The 21,387-nt window shown below is 33.8% G+C and overlaps 1 protein-coding gene across 2 annotated transcripts in view; it reads right to left on the bottom strand.

Annotated features, from left to right (window-relative positions):
* The window catches only part of ITGB3BP (integrin subunit beta 3 binding protein), a 38,922-nt gene that overhangs the window by 12,389 nt on the left and 5,146 nt on the right, over positions 1-21,387 (bottom strand). For both annotated transcript variants that reach the window (XM_081144415.1, XM_081144414.1), the window contains exons 2-4: positions 21,327-21,369; positions 11,907-12,042; positions 3,607-3,673 (exon numbers count right to left, since the gene is read on the bottom strand). In XM_081144415.1, coding sequence (XP_081000541.1) covers positions 3,607-3,673; positions 11,907-12,042; positions 21,327-21,369 — 246 coding nt within the window. The remainder of the gene's footprint in view (positions 1-3,606; positions 3,674-11,906; positions 12,043-21,326; positions 21,370-21,387) is intronic.

The raw sequence follows: 21,387 nt of genomic DNA on the forward strand, positions 1-21,387 counted from the left end.
CACATATATATGGCACATCATCTATAATATTGTACCTAGTAAACATACCAAAGATGATTTAATCATTCCCTCATTGCTGCAATTTTAATTTCTTTTCCAATTTTAAGATCTCATAGCTATACATGATAATCTACGCCAGTGCAGTTTAATAGAATTAATATTCCACTGTGTGTGTAAATATATATATACTGCATTTCCTTTATCCTTTCATCCATTAATAGACATGCTGTTTTCGTATCTTGACTATTGTCAATAATGCTGTTGTGAACAGAGGTGAGTGCATATATGTTTTCAAGTTAGTGTTTTCTTTTTCTTTCAAGTTTATTCTTCTGCATGTAGAAATCCTGTTGTTTCAGATCAACTGGCCATAGATGTATGGGTTTATTTTTGGACTCTCAATTCTACTCCATTGATCTATATATATGACTATTCTTATGCCAGTACCATACTGATTTAATTATAGTAGGTTTGTAGTGAATTTTGAAATCAGGAAGTGTGAACCCTCTGACTTTTTCTTTTTCAAGATTGTTTGGGTTATTTGGGGTCACTTACTGTTGTGGGTTTTTTCCCCCCAAATTGAAATATATTTAACATATTGTGTAAATTTAAAGTATAAAACATGTTAATTTGCTAAATTTTTATGTTGTGGTATGACTGCCACTGTAGTGATAATTAGTACCTCTGTCATGTTATGTAATTATCATTTCTTCTTAGTGGATGGAATAACTACGTTCTAGTCTTAGCAAATTTGAAGATTATAATAACAAATACTGTTGTCTACATTCACTATGCATTAGATCTTTAGGACTTATTTGTTACTTGTTGCAAGTTTTGTATGCTTAAACATCTGTTCTATCCCCCATGCCCCATCCCCTAGCAAACACTATTTTACTCTGTTTTTAGGAGTTTGTTTTTTTTAAGATTCTATAGATAAGTGATATCATTTAGTATTTGTCTTTCTCCATCTGACTTATGTCACACAGCATAATGTCCTTAATCTTCACCCATACCATTTTATATGAATTTGAGGACAGGCTTTTCCATTTAAATGATGGAATTTGATAGGGATCACAATAAATCTGTAGATCATGTTGGGTGGAGGTATTAACATCTTAATAATATTAAATGTTCCTACCCATGAACAAAAAATGTCTTTCCATTTATTTAAATCTGTAATTTCTCTCAGCAATGCTTTGTAATTTCAAGTGCACAAGTCTTTCACCTCTTTAGTTACATTTATACTAGGTATTTTAGATGCTACGTAAATGAAACTGCTTCCTTAATTTCCTTTTCAAACTGTTTTGCAGGTGCATAGAAACACAACTGATTTTTATGTGTTGATGTTGTACCCTATAATTTTGCTTTATTATCTCTAGTAGCTTCATGTGCATTCTTTGGGATTTCCTATATATAGGATCGTGTCCTCTGCAAATACAAATAGTTTTTTATTTCTTCCTTTCCAATTGCTACTTGAAAGCTCATTGATATTCTTTTTTTTTAGCTTTAATGTTTGAAATTTATTTCAATTTTTGTGCAACTATACAAAATTACATCAAGTGGCATTCATAGAAGCTCAGTAAAACATTAGGTACTGAAAAATACTTATCATCAGACCAAATAAGCTTTTAAAAAAATTGGACTTAAGTTACAAAAGCTGAAAATATAAAACACTGCAAAGAAGTGGCAATCTATTAATTGGGTAAATAAAAAAGAAGGGAAACAATGTCAACAATCAATCATTTATTTAACATGGTAGATTTCTAAATTAAAGGAGTATCTATCAGAGTGTGAGGAGGCTGGCTTTGTTGGCAGCTTGAAACTACACAGCTCAGACACGACCCTTTAACAAAGGAGCTTCTAACTTAGGATATTTAGGAAATTCACATGTGGCTTGTGGAACTAGCTGAGTTGAGATTCAGTCTTGTCTCTGGATATATAGTCAATTTAAACCTGGAAATCTCTTCCCAGGATCCTTACTTAAGTGAGGTCATGCCAAACACAACCTTCCCAGCACGAGTTTTCAGAAAATAGCTCACAAAAGAGCTAATTTTTAAAAATCTGTAGCTGTAGGGAAATTGATGGGTTGAGAAGAATAAATAAGGGAAAAAATCATAAAAAGTTAGAATAGCTTAAGTGGAGCTGATTCAGGGGGAAAGCAACAGATAAGTCTAGCTTGCTTATTCTTGCTCTAAAACATTTCCTCCTTCATTGCTTACTTTCACTTCTAAGTTTGTAATACTTCATACAGCTGTATCAGATATTCATTTGATTTAGCAGGTATCTGCTTTCAAATACAAGATTATATATGATCCAAAAATTGTTACTTGCAATTTGCTTTCATTGCATGTCCTTTTGTACAATTTGAAGGTTTTTTTTTTTTTTACTATGTACATATATTGTTTATTTTAAAATAAGTAAAACAAAAACGCTTATATTTTTATTTTAAGATACAATAAGTTAAACAAAAACACTTTCCTCGTAATATCTAGTTGAGATAGGTATCATTGAGGAAATGGGAATTTTGATTAGTGGGAGGAAGGAGCAGTAATTTATAACAAAAGTATTTTGGGATAGGGCACATGAAAAATATTTGGAGCTGGGGGGAGCATGGCTGGGGAAAGTAGCTAAGAAGAGCAGATAAAGGGGTATAGTGATAAATGTAGGAGATGTCAAACAAGGAGACTTCTTTGAAGAACTCTTCCCTGTAACCCTAGTGTACTCTAAATGGCACTCATTTTCTATCTTTTAATACATTATGAAAGTTCAGCTACATTATGAAAAAAATTGACTTGTGGCCCTCACCTGGGGGTATAACTACAAATTACAACACTATTTATATGAAAAATTCATTCTGAGTTCCACCCAAATGATTTAAAAACATTTTGAAACATTACCCACAACCCATTTCTAAAGTGAGGAAGGGATATTAACATAAGACCATAAGCTCACAATGGGTAGAAACTTCATTTTTCTCGTATCTACCCATTCATCATATTGTGCGGCACACAGAAGATATACAGTTAAAAGGGTAAATGAGCTGAACATATGAACTATTTTGAAAATTTAATCCCTGTTCTCCTTAATTCAGTTTTCCCGGCCTCAGTGAATAAATATTCTTTCCAGAATACACAGGCAGTAGCTTTCTACAGGTCATCCAAGGCACTATGGGCAGCCCAATATGAAAATGGTTGGTTGCAGGCATGTAGCCTTCTAGGTTCCTCTAGATCCCTTACTCTGCTGGTTTCACTGTGTTCTTAGCTTTTGAACCAGCTATTTGTTAGGCATTATGTTCCCAGACAACATATTACCTCTCTATCCATGTAAATCTGACAAGTGTTCCTCAGTTCTACCCTAAGCTGGTCTCGTATGTATTAGCTTGGGGAAACTGGGCTCAATGAGTATTAAAATTAAGGTATCATATATCACCATCATCTGAACACTGTAAAACACATCACAAATAAAGTATTTTACTTCTTTAAGAAAGAATACTTCAACTCAGGTATAACTACTGATTTCTGCAAAGAAAATATTTCTTAAATTATCACTAACAAATATGACCTTTTCTTTTAAGACGCATTTATATTATTTCAAAAACAACAAACTTACTGATCGTTTTCTGCTGTAGATGCCTTTCTTTTGGTTACACTGGGATGATCCGATTTTCCCCTCTTTCCTGTATGTGTACAATAAAAAGAAAAACATAGGGGGAAAATTGCCAATTTTAAATAAAATTTAGATCACCAAATTTTAAATAGAAAATAAGAGGGTAGATAAATGAAAGTAGAAAAAGTATCCTGAAATTTGTTATGAGAAAAGAATTTCACTATTATGGGTAACTTTTCAATAGCTATTTTATTTTTTTCATTTCCTATTCTATTTTTTATTCATGATGAAAGACATTATATAGAAAAACCAATCTTTTAAAAAAATTTTCACTGGGGCTCAGTATAATAAAGAGAAAACTAGAGAAACTAAGTTATCCTGCATATGTGTGCAGGAAGTTTGACTTCATAGCTCTAGTAGAACGTGATGTTTACACTTACCACTGGCCAAGTAAACAACTATTTTATGAACTAACCATTTAGTTGTTTGTTCTATAGTATTTTATAGTACAATATAGATTCCATGCTTTAAACATATTTGACATATAGTAAGTATTTGAGGATACATTAGCATACTTAAAGGTTCTCAGTGTCTTACATATGTGGCCTTTGATAACTGTTGATTGAACGAATAAACAAGCGAATGGATAATCCAAATTCCTTACTACTCATTAATGACAAACAGTAAAGTGAAATTATTTTTTTAAATGTATAAATGATAACACACCCCCCCCCCCCCGCACTACTACATATTTTTATGTAATTCCATTTGTTCAACAACTGGCACAGGAAATATTATTTACTCAATTATTATTTTCTCATTATTTTTCTAAAAAACTGTTTGGTACAATGTATCATGAAAAACTATCTGACTATCCAACAGAAATAAAATGTGAGCCACTTAATGTAATTTAAAATCTTCTACTAGCAAAATTTTTAAAAAGGAAAAATTGGTGAAATAAATATAATATTTCACTTACTCTAACATACCCCAAATATTACAACTTTAAGAATATAGAATATAAAATTATTATTGAGATAATTTTCTTTTCTCACACTAAATCTTTGATATGTAGTATATATTTTACACTTATGGCACATCTCAATTCAGATGAGCCACATTCCAAGCGCTCCATATCTACATATATTGAAGAGTATAGCTGTAGGATAATGCTGCAGGAGGATCCAATACTTTCAGATAAAGTCAAATGTATAGATAAAGTAAATGCAATTCCTTTAAATTTTCAAATGTAATTTATTAACGTATTAAGAAAAATATTGTCTGGAATTGACTTTCCAATGCTGGTTTACAATTTTTTCTTCATTTAATTTTTATTCCACTAATCTTACTTGTTTCTATTACTAGGGGAAAATCTTACTTAAAATATATTTTCTATGCTCTGGTATTTATAATTTTAATAAGTTGGTTCACAAACTGATTAATAATAATTTCCACATTGTTACTTTGAACATTATGCCTTCTCTCAAAAAAAATACCATAAATAAGTTGTCATCTCAAAATAGACAATGCCAAAAAAGAAAAACTTGTGATTTAGAAATTTTAATAAAGTACTAGTTATCTTTCTTGTTTAACTTTTCATTACTTGACTTGTCTGTATCCTTAATTCCAAACAGAATAAACTAATATGGTTAAGAATTTATTTAATGAAGGATAGAAGGGTAAAAAAGTAACATTTGGATTTGGGGGAACTTTGAGGACATAAGTCTATAAAATCTGTCTCTCTAAAGAAAATAATCAAGCTGGAAATGTTTGTTTTGTAGAAACTCACAAATGAAAACCCATGGTACACATTAAACCTTTATTTCAGAAAATTAGTATTAGCTAAGTTCCTAAATTTTGTACTATGCTGACTGCATTCAATAAAGCTCCCCAACTAAATATTAAAATTACTCTGTTCTTGCCCTGCCTAGGTACCTCACTTGGTCTGAATACTGTCCCAGTACAGCAAGGCTGCGGGTTTGATCCCTGGTCAGGGCACACACAAGAATCAGTTAATGACTGCATAAATAAGTGGAACAACAAATCGATGTTTTTCTCTCTCTCAAATCAATAAATAAAAATTAAATTAAAATAAAATTACCTGGTTCTTTTAACTAATTAATTTTCACATTTTAGCACCTCTGCAATGTTAGGTGAGAAATAGTAAAAGAAAGTTTTATTTGAATTTTCACCAGTTGTTCAGCACATTTCTAAACATTTATTATTGTAATAGGATTAGTCAAATATCATACTATAAAATGTAATCAATAGCATTAATCTCAATCTTTTCATGGAAGGACTTACGTTTTTAATATATATTTCCAACTGTTAAAGAGGAGGAATTTTAATGTTTCTAAGAATAACATCTGGATCAGTTATCAAAGACTGTTGAGCAGACTCTAATACATCATTAAAAGTCTTCCAGTTACTTAATAATTACTTTCCTTTATTTCATTCTATTCTATTAGCAATTAACATATGCTAAAGGGCTATGGATTCTATATGGCCTTTTTCTCACTAGGTAATAAACAGTTGTGTACTTGACTCCCTTTAAATGCAGTTTTGCAAAACACTGGTAATGAATGTACCATCACTAAATCTAGATGACATTCAAAATTGTATTTGGACTTTCCAGTAAGGCTCCAGAGAGCCCTTCCCTAACTAATGAAGATAGCTTTCAACAGATCATGACATTTAGAAGTACAACTAATGATGATGATGATGATAATGCCTAATACTTATACAGTATTTTTAGGGCTAGGCACTGTTTTATATGTTACATATATTAACTAGTTAATCTGCGCAACTCTGAGGTAGTCACTCTTATTCTCATTTTACAGATGAGGAAATAAAAGAATAGAATGGCTACATAATTTATCCAAGGTCCTAAAGCTAGTAGGAGGCAGTCAGGATCTAAACCCAGCCACCTGGCTGCAAAGACTGTACTCTTAACCATGGTGCTATGTTTATTTATTAACAGATTAATCGAAAGTTCAAACAGGTTTAGACTAGTATCATGTTGCTACTAGATACATATACTTTATAGCTGACACACATCTCAGGCATCATCTGATCCCAAACTGAAAGTTAGGACTTGAGGAAAACCTCGATTGACCCAGAGAGATTAAAATTATTTGTGTAAGGTGTCATGTACTAGTTAGTAACTTTTTTTAAAAACAGTTTGCCAGATCAAGTTGGAACTTGCAGGCTATGAGGCAAATGGAATCCTGTTATTCTTTTAATTAACCAAATTACTATTAGTAAAGAAGTGTGGAGAGTGAAGAACCTCTTTAGAGGATTAGTTCATGAAAAATAACAATGTTAGTGGCACTTTTTAAATTCAAAATACCTTTACTGCAACCTATGGAAGAAAATACAATATTCTTAAAATATTACCTATATTATTGAATAGAAAGGTATCAATGAGAAAATTGGAACTGCTTTTTACCTGCTAAAACATTAATATTTGAGAAGCAGCAACAGAACGATAAGTTTTAAGATCTTTTGTCCAAATTAGATTGTGGACCACATTAAGAAGCATTTGGCTCACATATCTCAAACTGCTTATCATATATTTAAACTGATGTGTTTATCAGCTCTTTTGAAATACATATCATCTGTTCCTTCTTCCATTAAAAAAAACACAAAAGTCTTGCCAGAGCTTACCATTTGATCAGTCTTTTCAAAGAACCTGCTTTTAATTTTGTTGCTTTTCTTTATTATTGCCTTTTTTTCTATTTAATAATTTCTGTTCATATCTTTCATTACTTCCTTTGTCCTGATTTTTCAGGTTTATTCTTTTGTTCTTTTTCTGTGATTGGCTCATTATTTTAAATTATTCTTCCTTTTTAAATATATGATTGTAAATATAAATTTTCCACTAAAAACTGTTTTGATATAATGCAGTATTTAGGTATAAATTTTTCCTCTAAGTGCTGACATGTTTTCATTATCATTCAATGCCTAAATATTTTATACTTTCCGTTATGATTTTTCTGATCAGTGAATTATTTAGAAGTTTCTTGGTTTCCAAACACGTGTGCTAAAATTTTTAGAGGGTTGCCTTTTTATTATTGATTCCTAATTGCATGAAATTTTGGTCAGAGAATGTGATCTGAATAACAGAAATTTTTAGTATGATGAGACTTCTTTGTGACTCCAAACTGGTTGTATTTTTGTTAAATTTCTGTGTGCTTTATTATATGTGGGTATTACCCTTGTTTGACTGGAGCTCATTAGATCAAGATTGCTAGTTGTGTTCAAATTGTCTATATCCTTCCTAACTTTTTATCCATTCCGTCAGTTTTTGAAAGAGGTAGCTTAAAATCTCCTACTACGGTTAGGAATTTGTGAATCTCTGTTTGTAAGGCTGCGCTATTTCATCATGTTTTGTTTCAGTTTTTGTTTTACATGCACAGAGGTTCAGGCGCTAAATCTTTCTCTAATTATGTAAAGATTCCTATTATCTTCAATAAAGCCCTTTTGCCTTAAAGTCTGTTTTGGTCTGTATTAATATTAATATTCTTATAACAACTATTAGCTTCTTTTAAAAGCTAATATTTGCTTTGTTTTCTTTTTCTGTCCCATTACATTTAATTGTCCCATCTTAAAGCCTAAATAATAATGATGTTAATAAAAATAGCTAAAATATATATTGAATCTTACTGTATGCCAGGCACTATGCGTTTTTGATATTAACTCATTTAATTCTCACAATAATCCTGAGGTAGATATTACTGTTTTCCCACTTTATGGGGAAGCAAACAAAAACACAATTAAAAAGTCATTTTACAGATTTTCCACCTGCTCTCTGAAAATTACAAGGACCTTAAATCACTAACTCTTTTTTGCTCTCTCATCTGTCTTCTATGACGTTATGGTCTATTATTTGTTTTTAACACACACCCCCACCTCAAATTTTTTGCTTTTTGCTTTACAGTCAGCAAATTTGTAATAACATTTTTGTCATTAAATTTATAATTAATTTACCAACTTGTTTGCTAATTAATTTTTCACCATTGTGCCTTGCACTCCATTCCTTTACTTGAGGCTTGGTTTGCTTCCTATAGAAGTACATTCTTTTTTTCCACTGCTTTTCAGAGAGAGTGGAAGGGGGAGAAAGACAGAGAGAGAGAAACATCAATGTGGGAGAGACACATTGGTTGCCCCCACACGCAGCCAGGGCCAGGGATTGAGCCTGCAACCGAGGCACGTGCCCTTGGCTGGAATTGAACCCGGGACACTTCAATCCTCGGGCTGACGCTCTAACCACTGAGCCAAACCGGCTAAGGCAGAAGTACATTCTTTAGTAGTCCTTTCGAGGGAGTATTTGTTAATGGTAAATTCTTAGACTTTATCTGAATATACTTTTATTTCATCTTCACTTGCTGAATAAAAAATTCAGCTGGGGGTGGTGGTGGAGAGATTGAGCAAAAAAGGAAAAAAAGAGAGAAAGATCATGAAAATGGACAACAATGTGGTGGTTTTGGAGGGGGGCAGATGGAGGTGAAAGAGGGTATAGAGGGGATAAGTGGTTGGAAAAACTAAAATAAAAATAAAAAATTCATTTGTGATTTTAGGTTGGTATTATTATTCCATTTCCTGCTGTAATGGCAAATTGTAATGATGAGAAATCTACTATATGTTTTTTGTTCTCTTGTAGGTAATGTGTCTTGTCTTTGGTTGCTTTTAAAATTTTCTCTTTGTCTTTAACACTGTAGAGTTTAACATGCTATGATTAGGTGTGGATTTGTTTTCATTTATGCTGCTCAATAAGCATCCTACTCTAATCTGGAAATTCCTCTTTCTATAATTTTGAAAAACTGATAGTCTTTATATCTTAGAATACTGCCTCTGTCCCATTCTCTCTACTGCCTCCTATGGAAGCAGACATAGGTGGGAGCTTCTTCTATCACTTTTCTTCATTGTTTTATCATTTTCTCTTTATATCTCTGTGATGTTACACTGCTGCAGTCTCGGTGATTTCTACAGATCTACTGTCTAATATTTAAGTACTCACTTTAACTATGCAAATTTGTTGCTTATCCTTCTACCTTAATTATTTAAAAATAAGTTTGACGTATTCTTGGGAGTAAAGGAGAGAAAAAAATGTACCATTCTTCCTCTCCTCTGAAAAGCATAATAGTTTGGAGAAATTTGCTAAGGGGTAGAAGAGGGCAGCAATATAATGACACACACAAATATATATAATGTACATATATAATGATAAATAAATGAATATGCATGTGTGTTTATATGTATACATATATCTCTTAAATGTATGAGATGGAATCAGTCACCCCATTTTTGGCCCATGCAGAGTCTAAGTAGAGGGGAGATTTAGAATCAGATTTTTCTTCTTTTTATAACTACAAATGGATTTAAGTTTAATATTAAGTGATCTGTTCACATACTACGTGGTTCAGATGTATATATAATGTACATATAAATACCTGGAGAGAGGGTATTACAGATTGAGGGAACTGCAAGTACAATGGCCTTGTGGTGGAAAGGGACTCAGAATGATTAACGAATAGCAAGAAACAACGGCTAAAGCAGTGTAAACCTGGGAAGGGTAGAGAAAATGAGGCAGGTGGTATGCTCAGGTATTAGATGAGGAACGGCCTTAAAAGTCATGATAAGGTTTTGAATTATATCCCAAGTATGATGGGAAGTGAGTAGTACCTCAAATGTCCTTGAAAATGTTAGATAAAAGTGCTTATTAAAATTGTACCTTATGTTTTGTACAATATTTAAAAAGTGAAGATTGTTAATAGAAGTTATAACTTTGTTTGGAACTTAAATTACTTCATAGGAGTCAGGCTTTCTTATTTCTAAAACATGTATAAAATGACACACTCTTATATAAGAGCCTAGACAGAATTCTCCTACTTTGAGAATTCTGTGAGATACATATATCAAAGAGTATATAAAGCATATTATGTACAGTTTAATGAATAATTATAGAGTGAACCAGTGTAACCACAATATAGGCAAAGAAATAGAATATTACCAGCTCCCCAGGAACCTTTGCTATATGACTTTTAAAAAAAGAGCTTACTTAGTACTATAATCTGTGATAATTATTCACTTAAAGGTCAACTAGAATCATGTGACCAGTCATTTTATGGGCAAAAGGAATGTTCCCTTAAGTCCATATTTAATTTCAATATGGAAACTGAGTTCATATCTACTTAAAATCTATTCATATTTCAGTACAGAGATATGCCATCTTTAAGGCACTAATTTTTATTTTTAAACATAAGATATATCAAGTGTATAAAAAACAGAACCATAGAACTTGAAGAAAATGTATACATCTTCATATTTTTGTGAAAGCAAATTAATAGCAATAGCTTTAAGATAAAAAGCATTTGATTAAAGTAAAATAAAAGTCATTCAAAAGTTTAAGATCTCATTATGGGTTTCATTACAACAAATTAGGTAAAATGAGAAGACTTCTTTGTTTCTGTGTAGCTTCTAGTAATGCTTAGCACTCAATAAATGTGAAACAATAAAATATGAATTAGGCTAATCACAGCATATCTAAAATATATTTTATTAAATTTGAGCCTACTGAAAATTTTATATTATAGAAACTTGACATGTCACTGATTCATAACCTTTTCCAGTATTAAAAATTAAACTTATGAAATCTAGATTTCTATATCTTTTAAATAAACATTTTAGCAATAAACTACCAGAGAAGAAGAAATATGTATGGTAAAATTTAAACTAACAATATTTTAAAATAAAAAATTTCATATTAAATTAGGTTTTTCTCTTATGGAAAATTGTACAAATCTTTTGCAAATGCATTTAAAACATAAAAAAATGAAGGGAATGAAATATAACAAATAAAAGCAGCTATATACACAAAGTGTGGATAAAACTAAATGGACAACATGTATAAAAATAACATTTAGAAGTATCATTCTTAAACTGTATAGTGTAGCAGTACCTGAATTATGTGCCCTTTAATTTATGCACATGATGGATAGCTTGTTAAGAGGCGTATCTGTAACCATTATAATTGATAGTAGCTGAAGGCAGTCAGGCCATAATTTCTACTTAATGGATGGGATAGTAAGGGAACAAAGTCTGCAGTAGCATTTTAAAATAAGTGCCTAGAAAGTTTACATTTATGTCCAACGTAATACCTATATTCTAGCCTTTTCTATGTTGAATTCTTTAAGAAGAGAAAAATCAGTTGCAGCAATATTCATATATTATTAAATAAAAATTGTGATTAAACCAATAACTAGGAAAATATTACAATAAGTGGAAAAGAATGTTTAACTAACCATTTGATGGTCCATTTTTGTGCTCTTGTTCTTTAGAGCTTATGGGAGAAGCAAATAGGCTCAACTGACAAGTTCCAGTTGTTGGAGAATAATTTGTAATACTTTTCTTCCTTGTGCGTTTTGAAGGCTCAAGTGACTGAAAATAAACATTAATTTGGGACAAAAATACTTATGCTTAGTTATAGATTTTGAAAATACCTTTGAAAACACACAAAACTTAATACTTTTTCTTGTTCTTTCTTTTGGATTTTAAGTATACTCAATGATTACCTTCAAAGTATACACTATTTTTTCAAGTTATGGATATATTTTAGGTGTCCACACTAACCAGGGCATCTCAATTGGATATTTAGAAAAATTTTAACATTAAAGGGTTACTACCTTCTGAGACAGTACATCCAAACAGACTAGAGATGGCTGACTCTCACAATTATATTGACTTTTGCTGTCAGTTGAACCTGAAGTATAATTATGGGGCCAGGCCAGGGAAACTCTCTGATCTCATATTAAATCCCACAAGGAAATACTAGGAAGGATCAGTACTGTCCTGAACCTTCACAAAGTTGCTCTGTCACGGGATCTTGTCTTATTGATAACCAAAACAAATGTTCAAACAATTGAGTATGGGATTTAAGGTCTTTGAGAATTTGGCCTATCCTACACAAATCCTCTCTGCAGCTTCCTCCTCTGTGTTCTCATAGACCTCGTGCATATTTCCTATTCGAGCTAGCAAATTTTTACATTTCTGTCTGTCCCACTAAAATTTGAGTTCCTGAAAAGAAATATCATTTCTTCATCTTTGTCCCCCAGAGCTCAAAAATGTGTGATAAATAAATGACTTAAAAGGAATAGTCCAACAATATACAGATGATGTAGTATAGAATTATACACTGAAAACCTATACAATTTTGTTAACCAATATTACCCCAATAAATTCAATAAAAAAAGAGAACAGTCCAATAAATTTGGCCAAGCCACTCTACACATCCATTTCTTAGTTCACTCATCCAATATTAAATGGCATTTGTAGTACCAGTATCTAGGCTAAATATATATTTGGGCCTTAGCACTCTCGTTCTTATCTTTCCTGGGACCTAGTCTTCGTTTGGTTCAGGTCCCTATCATGATCCACTTCTTCCAAACACCCATTACCACACTATTAATTGCTTGTTCTTCTGAATTCCCTTTAAACTTGTTTTCTATAATGCTTACTAAGCACCCAGCACTTGCTAACTAATGTGTAAAAGAAAGAGTACAAATTGTTCTGGCCTCAGATACAGCAGAGAAGAGGTCTTAAGGTAGTATGTGTGCTAAAGAAATTAAGGGGAGAGAGAAAATCAAAGTGGGCTGCAGAAACCTCAGAGAATGATTCTTATGAGGGTGAAAGGTGAGTCTTAGAGAAGTGAAAAGAAAAGGTATGAAAAACTTTAAATCTAGATGTAAAACAGACATCATAGGGTGGATTTGGGGGATAAAGGAAAGGTCTGAAGGCTCATGATATGTTGTCAACATTGTAGAATTGAACTTAGCTTGGTAGCTGTCTTGAAATAGTTATATAATTCTCCATTGTCAACTATTTTTAAGACACCATGGCAGAAATAGTGACTGTGTCACAGTTTTCAATAATCTTGGTATTAGTTCCTGAATCTATAGCATCAACTTGTTTTTACAGTTAAGATTTTAAATGATAAATACTTCTTTGTAATGAGGGAACAAAAGCATTCCATTCTTTATTTTATGTACCCACAGTAGCCACAAATATAACCAATATCTTTAAAAAAAATCAAACTATGATATCAAGTTATAACTCTAACACAATCTTTTTTGTAGGGTGAAAGGGTTTTAAGTCTCTTTATCAGGTGGTTATTATTACCTCTCCATCTTGAGTTTTTACCTGTTTATATGTATTCAGTCATAAACTATGACACTTATCCAATCCTACTCTACTTTTCCAAGAATTTATTGCCCAAAACTATTTCACTGTGTATGTACAAGAAATGAAAGTCACTACCCTAATGCACATTTATGTCAATCTGTTTTTCTATTTTCACCAAAAAATTATTTTTTCCAATTGCCAAATATCTAAACATTGTAACCATAGATCATAGATTTCTCCTTGAAAACAATTTTCTAGCTTTCATAAAATAAGTCTTCGTGTGTGCACGTAGTGTGTGTGTGTGTGTACATATTTTTCTTCCCTCACTTTAAAAATACTGGAGTCTCTTTTGCTTGCTTTCTTTTTTGGTCATCTGTGTTGGTTAAAAGGAAAAATGTCTGTCTACAATTACATAGAGTAATACATACTATTCTACTAAATATTCTTCAGTAAATAAAGAATTTTTATATATCTACCTACTGATACACACAAAGGCATAATCTTACTTCTCGAAGTTTTTCCCCCCTGAAAGTTGTATCAAGATCCTCTAACTTTCATACCTTAAAGATGCTTAAAAGTGACCCTAAAATTGATCTGAGAATTTCCATTCTGCCAACCCCCCCAAAATGTTGAAGGACTTGGCCTACTGATTAGTCCCACAACAGGAAGAGTTAAGAAGGCTGGGGTTTGTAGGCTGTTTCCAGTGGCTTTTCCATACAAACTACTTGTCTTGGCTTATGCTGCAGACTTACCCAAAATCTCTTAAACAAGCAGCATCTGGCTTTGGTGAGCCTCGTACCTCTCGCTAAGAGGCCCCAGGCCCCGCACTAGTGGCAGCCTGCCTTGGTTCATAGCTTGGCCTCTCCCAGGCACTTCCAAGCCAGCACAAGCAGCAGCCACCTGCAGATAGCTTTATAGCCCGACAGGGCACATTCAGTGACTGATCTTGGCCTGCATCTACTGGGAGGCCCCAGAGCCAGCGCACATGGTGGACTGCTTCAGACCACACTGAAGAACCATCCAACTACCACAAGCAACACACTCAAGGGGCAGACTCAGGGAGCATCTGAGATCTTGCTCCCTGGCATGTGTCATTGATTTGGCTCAAATAAACTCTTATAAAAATTCTCCACAGGTTTGACGTCAACATTTACTTGGTAGCTGGCACTAATCCAAAGAAGCCCAACCAGGACCACCCTATGGACCTTGACCTGGTGCTAGGTACAATCAAGGTCCCATTGTGCCCCACTGGCTCCTTACTTAGCATCAGGTGAATTTAGCGAGCTCCTGGGAGACAAAGACTTTATGGATTATTGACTGCCACCTGGAGATGTTGTTCATTGGAAAGGACATCTAATAAAAGACATACTCCAACCTCGTTGGAAAGGGTTTTATGAGGCACCTAACCATGAGTGGACATCCATCCCTGTCTGTAGACGTTAAAGACTCCTTGAGGATGAGGATCCAGTGACACCAAAGGTAGACAGCTATGCCAGGAAATCAGCAAGGCCTGTATATCTACAGGTTGATACTGAACTCTGAGTCCATTTTGTTTGACTGTCTTTACCTGTCTCCTAATGATTATTAGTCATAATAATAGTTATACTTGTTCTTTGGATTTTTCCATATAGTCCAACTGTTTACGATTACCCAACTAAAAGGCTGGTCATCAATGCATCCTTCAGACTGATTTCTGACCAAAAGAGGGAACCATGGAGGAAAAAAAAAGGTTCTATGAAAAGTAGTTTCACAGGGTGATCTGATCACAAATTCCTTACTGGGCAAGTCATGGTGGGTAGTCAAAACCCCGGCCTAGAACTTCTTTAGTGAAAGGTTTTAAGGCAGCCCTGCCCATTATTCTTGTACATCTACATTAACACACCTTTAAAATGCCAGAAGAGGGGTATTAACCCTCAAGAGAGCACATAACCTTGCTAACTATCATATAATCCAATCCCCCTGCCTCACTTTCTCTAATCTTCCTTACATTCCCTCCTTAATTTCAAGTGCATAAAAGAAGCTGCAAAACTGTTATTTTCAGAAACATTTGAGATCTTGTTCCATGGCTTGTGTCATCAGTTTGGCTCAAATAAACTCTTATTAAAAAAAAAAAGGGGGGGGCACACTCAGTGGGCATTTCAGACTCACTGAAATGAGTCTTGCTCCGTGAAGTTGGTCTCTACAAAGCAGATCCTCCACGGTGGTCATGGCCAGTCCTCATAACAGATTCGCCTGGGGATAAATCCATCCTTATTGATGTGCCCACAGCAGTCAAGGCTCAACTACAACAGGAGGGTTCATACAGGCCACAAGGGGTGCATATCTGGACTGCCCAGCTTGGGTGACCGGGGAGGCTGTGCCACTGGGCCCTACAGGACACCTACTATATAAGGCCACTCTATCAAGACCAGGAGACATTGCTGCTCTACCTAATACACAGAAGCCAACACAGGGAGGCTGCCAAAATGAGGAGACAAAGAAACAAGTCCCAAATGAAAAAACAGAACTCCAGAAAAAGAACTGAACAAAATGGAGACAAGCAATCTGCCAGATGTAGAGTTCAAAACAGATCATAATAAGGAAGGTCAACATAGGGGAAGAGTAAATGTACTTAGAACTTCAACAAATGGATAGAAAATATAAAAATGGAGATAGGAAACATACAAAAGAACCAGTCAGAAATGAAAAATACAATGACTAAAATGATGAATACATTACAGGGAATCATCAGTTGAGTTGATGAAGTGGAGGGTCAAATCAGAGATTTCAATGATAAGGAAGCAGAAAACAACCAATCAGAACAGCAAAAAGAATCCAAAAAAATGAGAATAGTATAGGGAACCTCTGGGACAATTTCAAATGTGCCAACAATCGCATCATGGAGGTGCTAGAAGGAGTAGAGAGAAAGAGCAAAAAATTGAAAACCTATGTGAAAAAGTAATAGAAAACTTATCTAACCTGGTGAAGGAAATCGACATATAAGTTGAGGAAACACAAAGAGTTCTGAACAAGATGAATTCAAAGAGGCCCACACCAAGACACATCATAATTACAATGCAAAAGGTTAAAGACAAAGAGACTTTTAAAAGCAGCAAGAGAAAAGCAGTTAGTTACCAACAAGGAAGCTCCCATAAGATTGTCAGCTGATTTCTCAACAGAAACTTTGCAGGCCAGAAAGGACTGGCAAGAAATTTTCAAAGTGATGAAAAGCAAGGATCTACAATCAAGATTACTCTACTCAGCAAAGCTATCATTCAGAATTGAATGACAAAGAGCTTCCCAGACAAGAAAAAGCTAAAGGAGTTCACCATCACCAAACCAGTATTATAAGAAATGTTAAAGGGTCTTCTTGAAGAAGAAGAAAAAGATAAAAATATGAATAATAGTATGGCAATGAATACATATCTATCAACAATTACTTTAAATGAAAATGCATTAAATGCTCCAATCAAAAGACTTACGATAGCTGAATGGATAACAAAAGGCCTTACACATGCTGTCTACAAGAGACTCACTTCAGACCAAAAGACATACACAGACTGAAAATAAAGGGATAGAACAAGATACTTCATGAAAATGGAAACAAACAAGCAAGCAAAAAAAGCTGGAATAGCAATACTTATACCAGACAAAATAGACTTTAAAACAAAGGCTATCCAAGAGACAAAGAAGGACCCAGGAATGCCACTTCTGAGTATTTATCTGAAGAAACCCAAAACACTAAATAGAAAAGACGTATCCATCCATATGTTTGGCAACACTATTTACAACAGCCAAGATATGGAAGCAACCTAAGTGTCCATCAATAGATAAATGGATAAAGTGGTGTATATGTAATGGAAAACGACTCAGCCATAAAAATAAGAATGAAATCGTATTATCTGCAACAACATGAATGGTACCCAGAGGGTACTGTGCTGAGTGAAATAAGTCACATAGAGAAAAACAAATACCAGATTTCACTTATATGCGGAATCTAAAAAACAAAATAAATGAGCAAACAGACCAGAAATACATACATAGAGAGAACATTTTAACAGCTGCCAGATGGGAGGGGATATGTCTTTTCTATTCAGGGGTTGGGTGAAAAGGTGAAGGGATTAAGAAAGACAAATTGGTAGTTACAGCATAGTTATGGGGATGTTAAGTGATTTATTGGGCTGATCACTTTGTAAGTTATATAGATTCTATGATCAGCCCAAAAGCCACTATACTTTTTGTAAGGTCAAATCTTGTACAGTCACAAAACTAAGGTTTGGGCATTGATTTTTCTGTCTTTAAAAAAAAAAAATTTTTCTCTACATAATTTCAAATATATATAACGTCCTCTTTCAATATCTTTCACAAATTGTAGCTTGCTTCGTCACCTTGTTTAAAGCATTTTCTACCAAAAAGATGGCTGAATTTTATTGATTTTTATCTATTATAAATAGTGTAGAAAGTACTAACTAAGGGTTCTTTCAGTATGAATTATGGAATATTAAGGATCCGCTACTATTATGAACTACCAGCCCATGCTATCACTGAAATATTTAAGACACAGGTACTATGTTTCTGGACAATTAGAAACAAAAGAAAAGTTAGGGCAGCCAAATGGAGATAAATTCTTCATAAACTTATACCGGTTTAATTGGATTAGCTCACCTAAGATATTATTATGCATTATGAGTACTAACTATGGAGTTTATATTAGAAAACTCTAAATACTAGCTGTTTCAGAAACTTCACAATTTGGTCTAGAGTTCCTAGAAGAGTCCTAGATATCAACTAATTTCCGATCAGCTGCCACAATTATCATCCTTAATGGTTCTAATAATGTTGGGGCTCTGTTATTATTTTTAATGGTAGTTATGGAGAATAAAATCATTTTGCACTTACCTCAGTGATCTTACTGGGACAGCAAGGAAAAAATATAACCAATATATGAGATTTGTGGTGATGGAAATGTTCTATGGCAACATGGGAATTCATGAAATTATTTTCTCTACTTTTGTGTATGTTTGAAAAATTTCATAATAAAAAGGTAAAAAAGTAAGGAAGGGGAGGGAGGGAGAGAAGAAAGAAGTAGATCAGTAAGTAAACCTGCAGAATGTAAGTTATAAAAGTCCCTAATGCCCAGAAGCCCTGTCTTAGAGAGCGAACACAAGCTTAGGCCATGGGAATAACCTGACTTAGAAGTGTCCTACCAATAGCAATGCAATAATCTATGTCCAAAACAGCAAACCTCTCCCAAAACCTGAACTGTCATTCCAGACTTCTAGCACCATGCCTACTGAGTTTGTCTTAGCAAGAAGTACGCCCTCTCCCTTCCCATCTGCTTCTTTCATTCCTTTTCTGAGATGGCCTGAAAGAGATTAGGTCAAATTGACTAGGTCTATGACCAGGTAGCCAGTTGTCCCTATAAATTCACCTGGACTGGTAATGGCAGCAGCTTATAATAAATAATTCATTTTTGCTCATGAAAATTCAAGAAACAGTGCTTGGAGGGCAATAACTTGAGCAGGCCAAATACAGTAGGTGGTGATAAATTGAAACTTTCAGGACTCTTCACTAACCCCCAACAATTTGGAAGGTTCAGTAAGCAGTGGTACTTGAAGTATACACTCTGTATTAAAGGAAGTCACAAAGGATGATCCATACCTCTGCTTCCCCCATTAGGAGAATTATTTAAAAAAATGACTTTTGCAGACTTGCCCTGACATTATGGAGCATTAATCTCCATGAAGGTCTGTAACTGTATTGGCAACACTGGGATATGAAAGTTTCCAACATCTATGAAAGAGGAAACAGGAAACAGCAGTAGATTAGGATAAACAGGCTCCACTTTAAACAACTGACAAATAAGGGCAATCTCCTCTCCTTGGACACCAAAGCCTTCTTCCTTCAGCATCATATTGGTAAGGCAAAATGACCGAAAGTTACTATTAGTTCCTCTGTAGCATCACAGCGATTACGTACTCTTAAAAGTATAGCTCTATGTTTTGAATGTCTGATTTTCCTTTGCATGGGGTAAGGCAGTCTCAATGGGATCACTGGCATGTGGGTAGATTCCTGGGAGCCTGGCTGTTCCAGGGCTAAGTTGTTTCTGGAGTAGATGGAAGGATAAATGCAGCTGAGGAGAGAAGCCTAGACTTAACAGCAGCGCAAAAGCCATCAGACATAAGATGTGAATATAGAGCTGCTAACAAATGAATAGGTAGAGTACAAAAGCTGAATATATCAGAAACAGATCAGAAAATAGAAATGTTGGAGGCCCAGGCTAGGATGCTGAAAACTAGTGTTTGGCAGGTGGTGGCCAAGCTAAGTCAATTGGTTTAAAGGGTACAGAATTGGGCCAAACATAACAATGTATTTTCCTAATGTAGGATATTAGCTGTGGTACTGGTTACCTTGATACATCCTAACTTAAAAAAAAAAAAAAGGACCGAAAGCCTACCATGACGACAATTGTACTTCACAAAGAGGATAATTTCCTAAACGGCCATTCTTTTCCATTCGAATAATGTTACCATCTCCCAAAGAACAGTTTTGGGGCAGGAAAAAACAGTATTCCATTTCAAGCTGGACTACTCATCTACCAAAATACCATTCTGACCAAAGAAACAGATGCAGAATTACAGTCACAGCTGCATTCTGTACAGAGCAAGTTGGATAATGGTACTCTAAACTGCTAATTACACTGCTAATGATTTTTTTAGTGGCACTGCAGTATTTTGCCACCTTTGTTTAAATTTTTTAAAAAAGCACCTAGGAACTTTTTAAAATGGTAAACTGTTAAATACCAGTGAGTCTTCCAAAAAAGAATTCCATATAAAACTATTTATTGAAATGGCATTCTCATATGGGATTTGGTAGTAGCCTATTGATTGACTAGCTATTAGTTTTAATTTACTTTCTCACCAATTTACTTGCACTTAAGATTACGGAGGCCATCAGTAACTCAGTATTAGTGTTTGTATCTAGATCCATATTGGTATGAAAAGATAATAAACTAACATATGTCATGATATGCTGGCATTGGAAATGTGCTATGACTAGATTTACAAAAAGTAATAGCAACAGTACAATTTTATTTTTATTGTGACAACCATGATGAAATTTATTACAGTGTTAGTATTTTATTGTTTAATCATGCCAGCGTAGCTGAAAAAGGTAATTACATTTTTGATATAAAAATGCTGTTAATGTTTTTATTTTAGATACTATAGAAGATTACAGAATGTAGATTAAAACATTGCCATGTCCCATATTGTTTCTTGTGCATTTAAGTGGCAGAATTTTTTTCTACAAATAGTGAATTAATTTCTACTAAATTATTTCATAACATTTCTAAATAATTTGCTTCTTAAATGAAAACCTCAAGCTGGCCGGGAACTTCCACACATTATTTACAAAAAAATATTATATGCAAAAAATGATGTACCAATCACAATGATGTCACAATGTTTTTTGATGATTTTTATATTTAGTAAGGTAAGTTAGCTGTTAAAAAAATAAGAACACAATTTTACTAAGCAATTACAAACTCATAAGTAAATACTTACATTTGCCTCTAACGGATCATCCAATCTCAGTGATCTTTTAACACTGCAAACAAAATATTTA

The sequence above is a fragment of the Miniopterus schreibersii genome, assembly GCF_964146895.1.
Source record: "Miniopterus schreibersii genome assembly, chromosome: 8".
Lineage (NCBI taxonomy): Eukaryota > Metazoa > Chordata > Mammalia > Chiroptera > Miniopteridae > Miniopterus > Miniopterus schreibersii.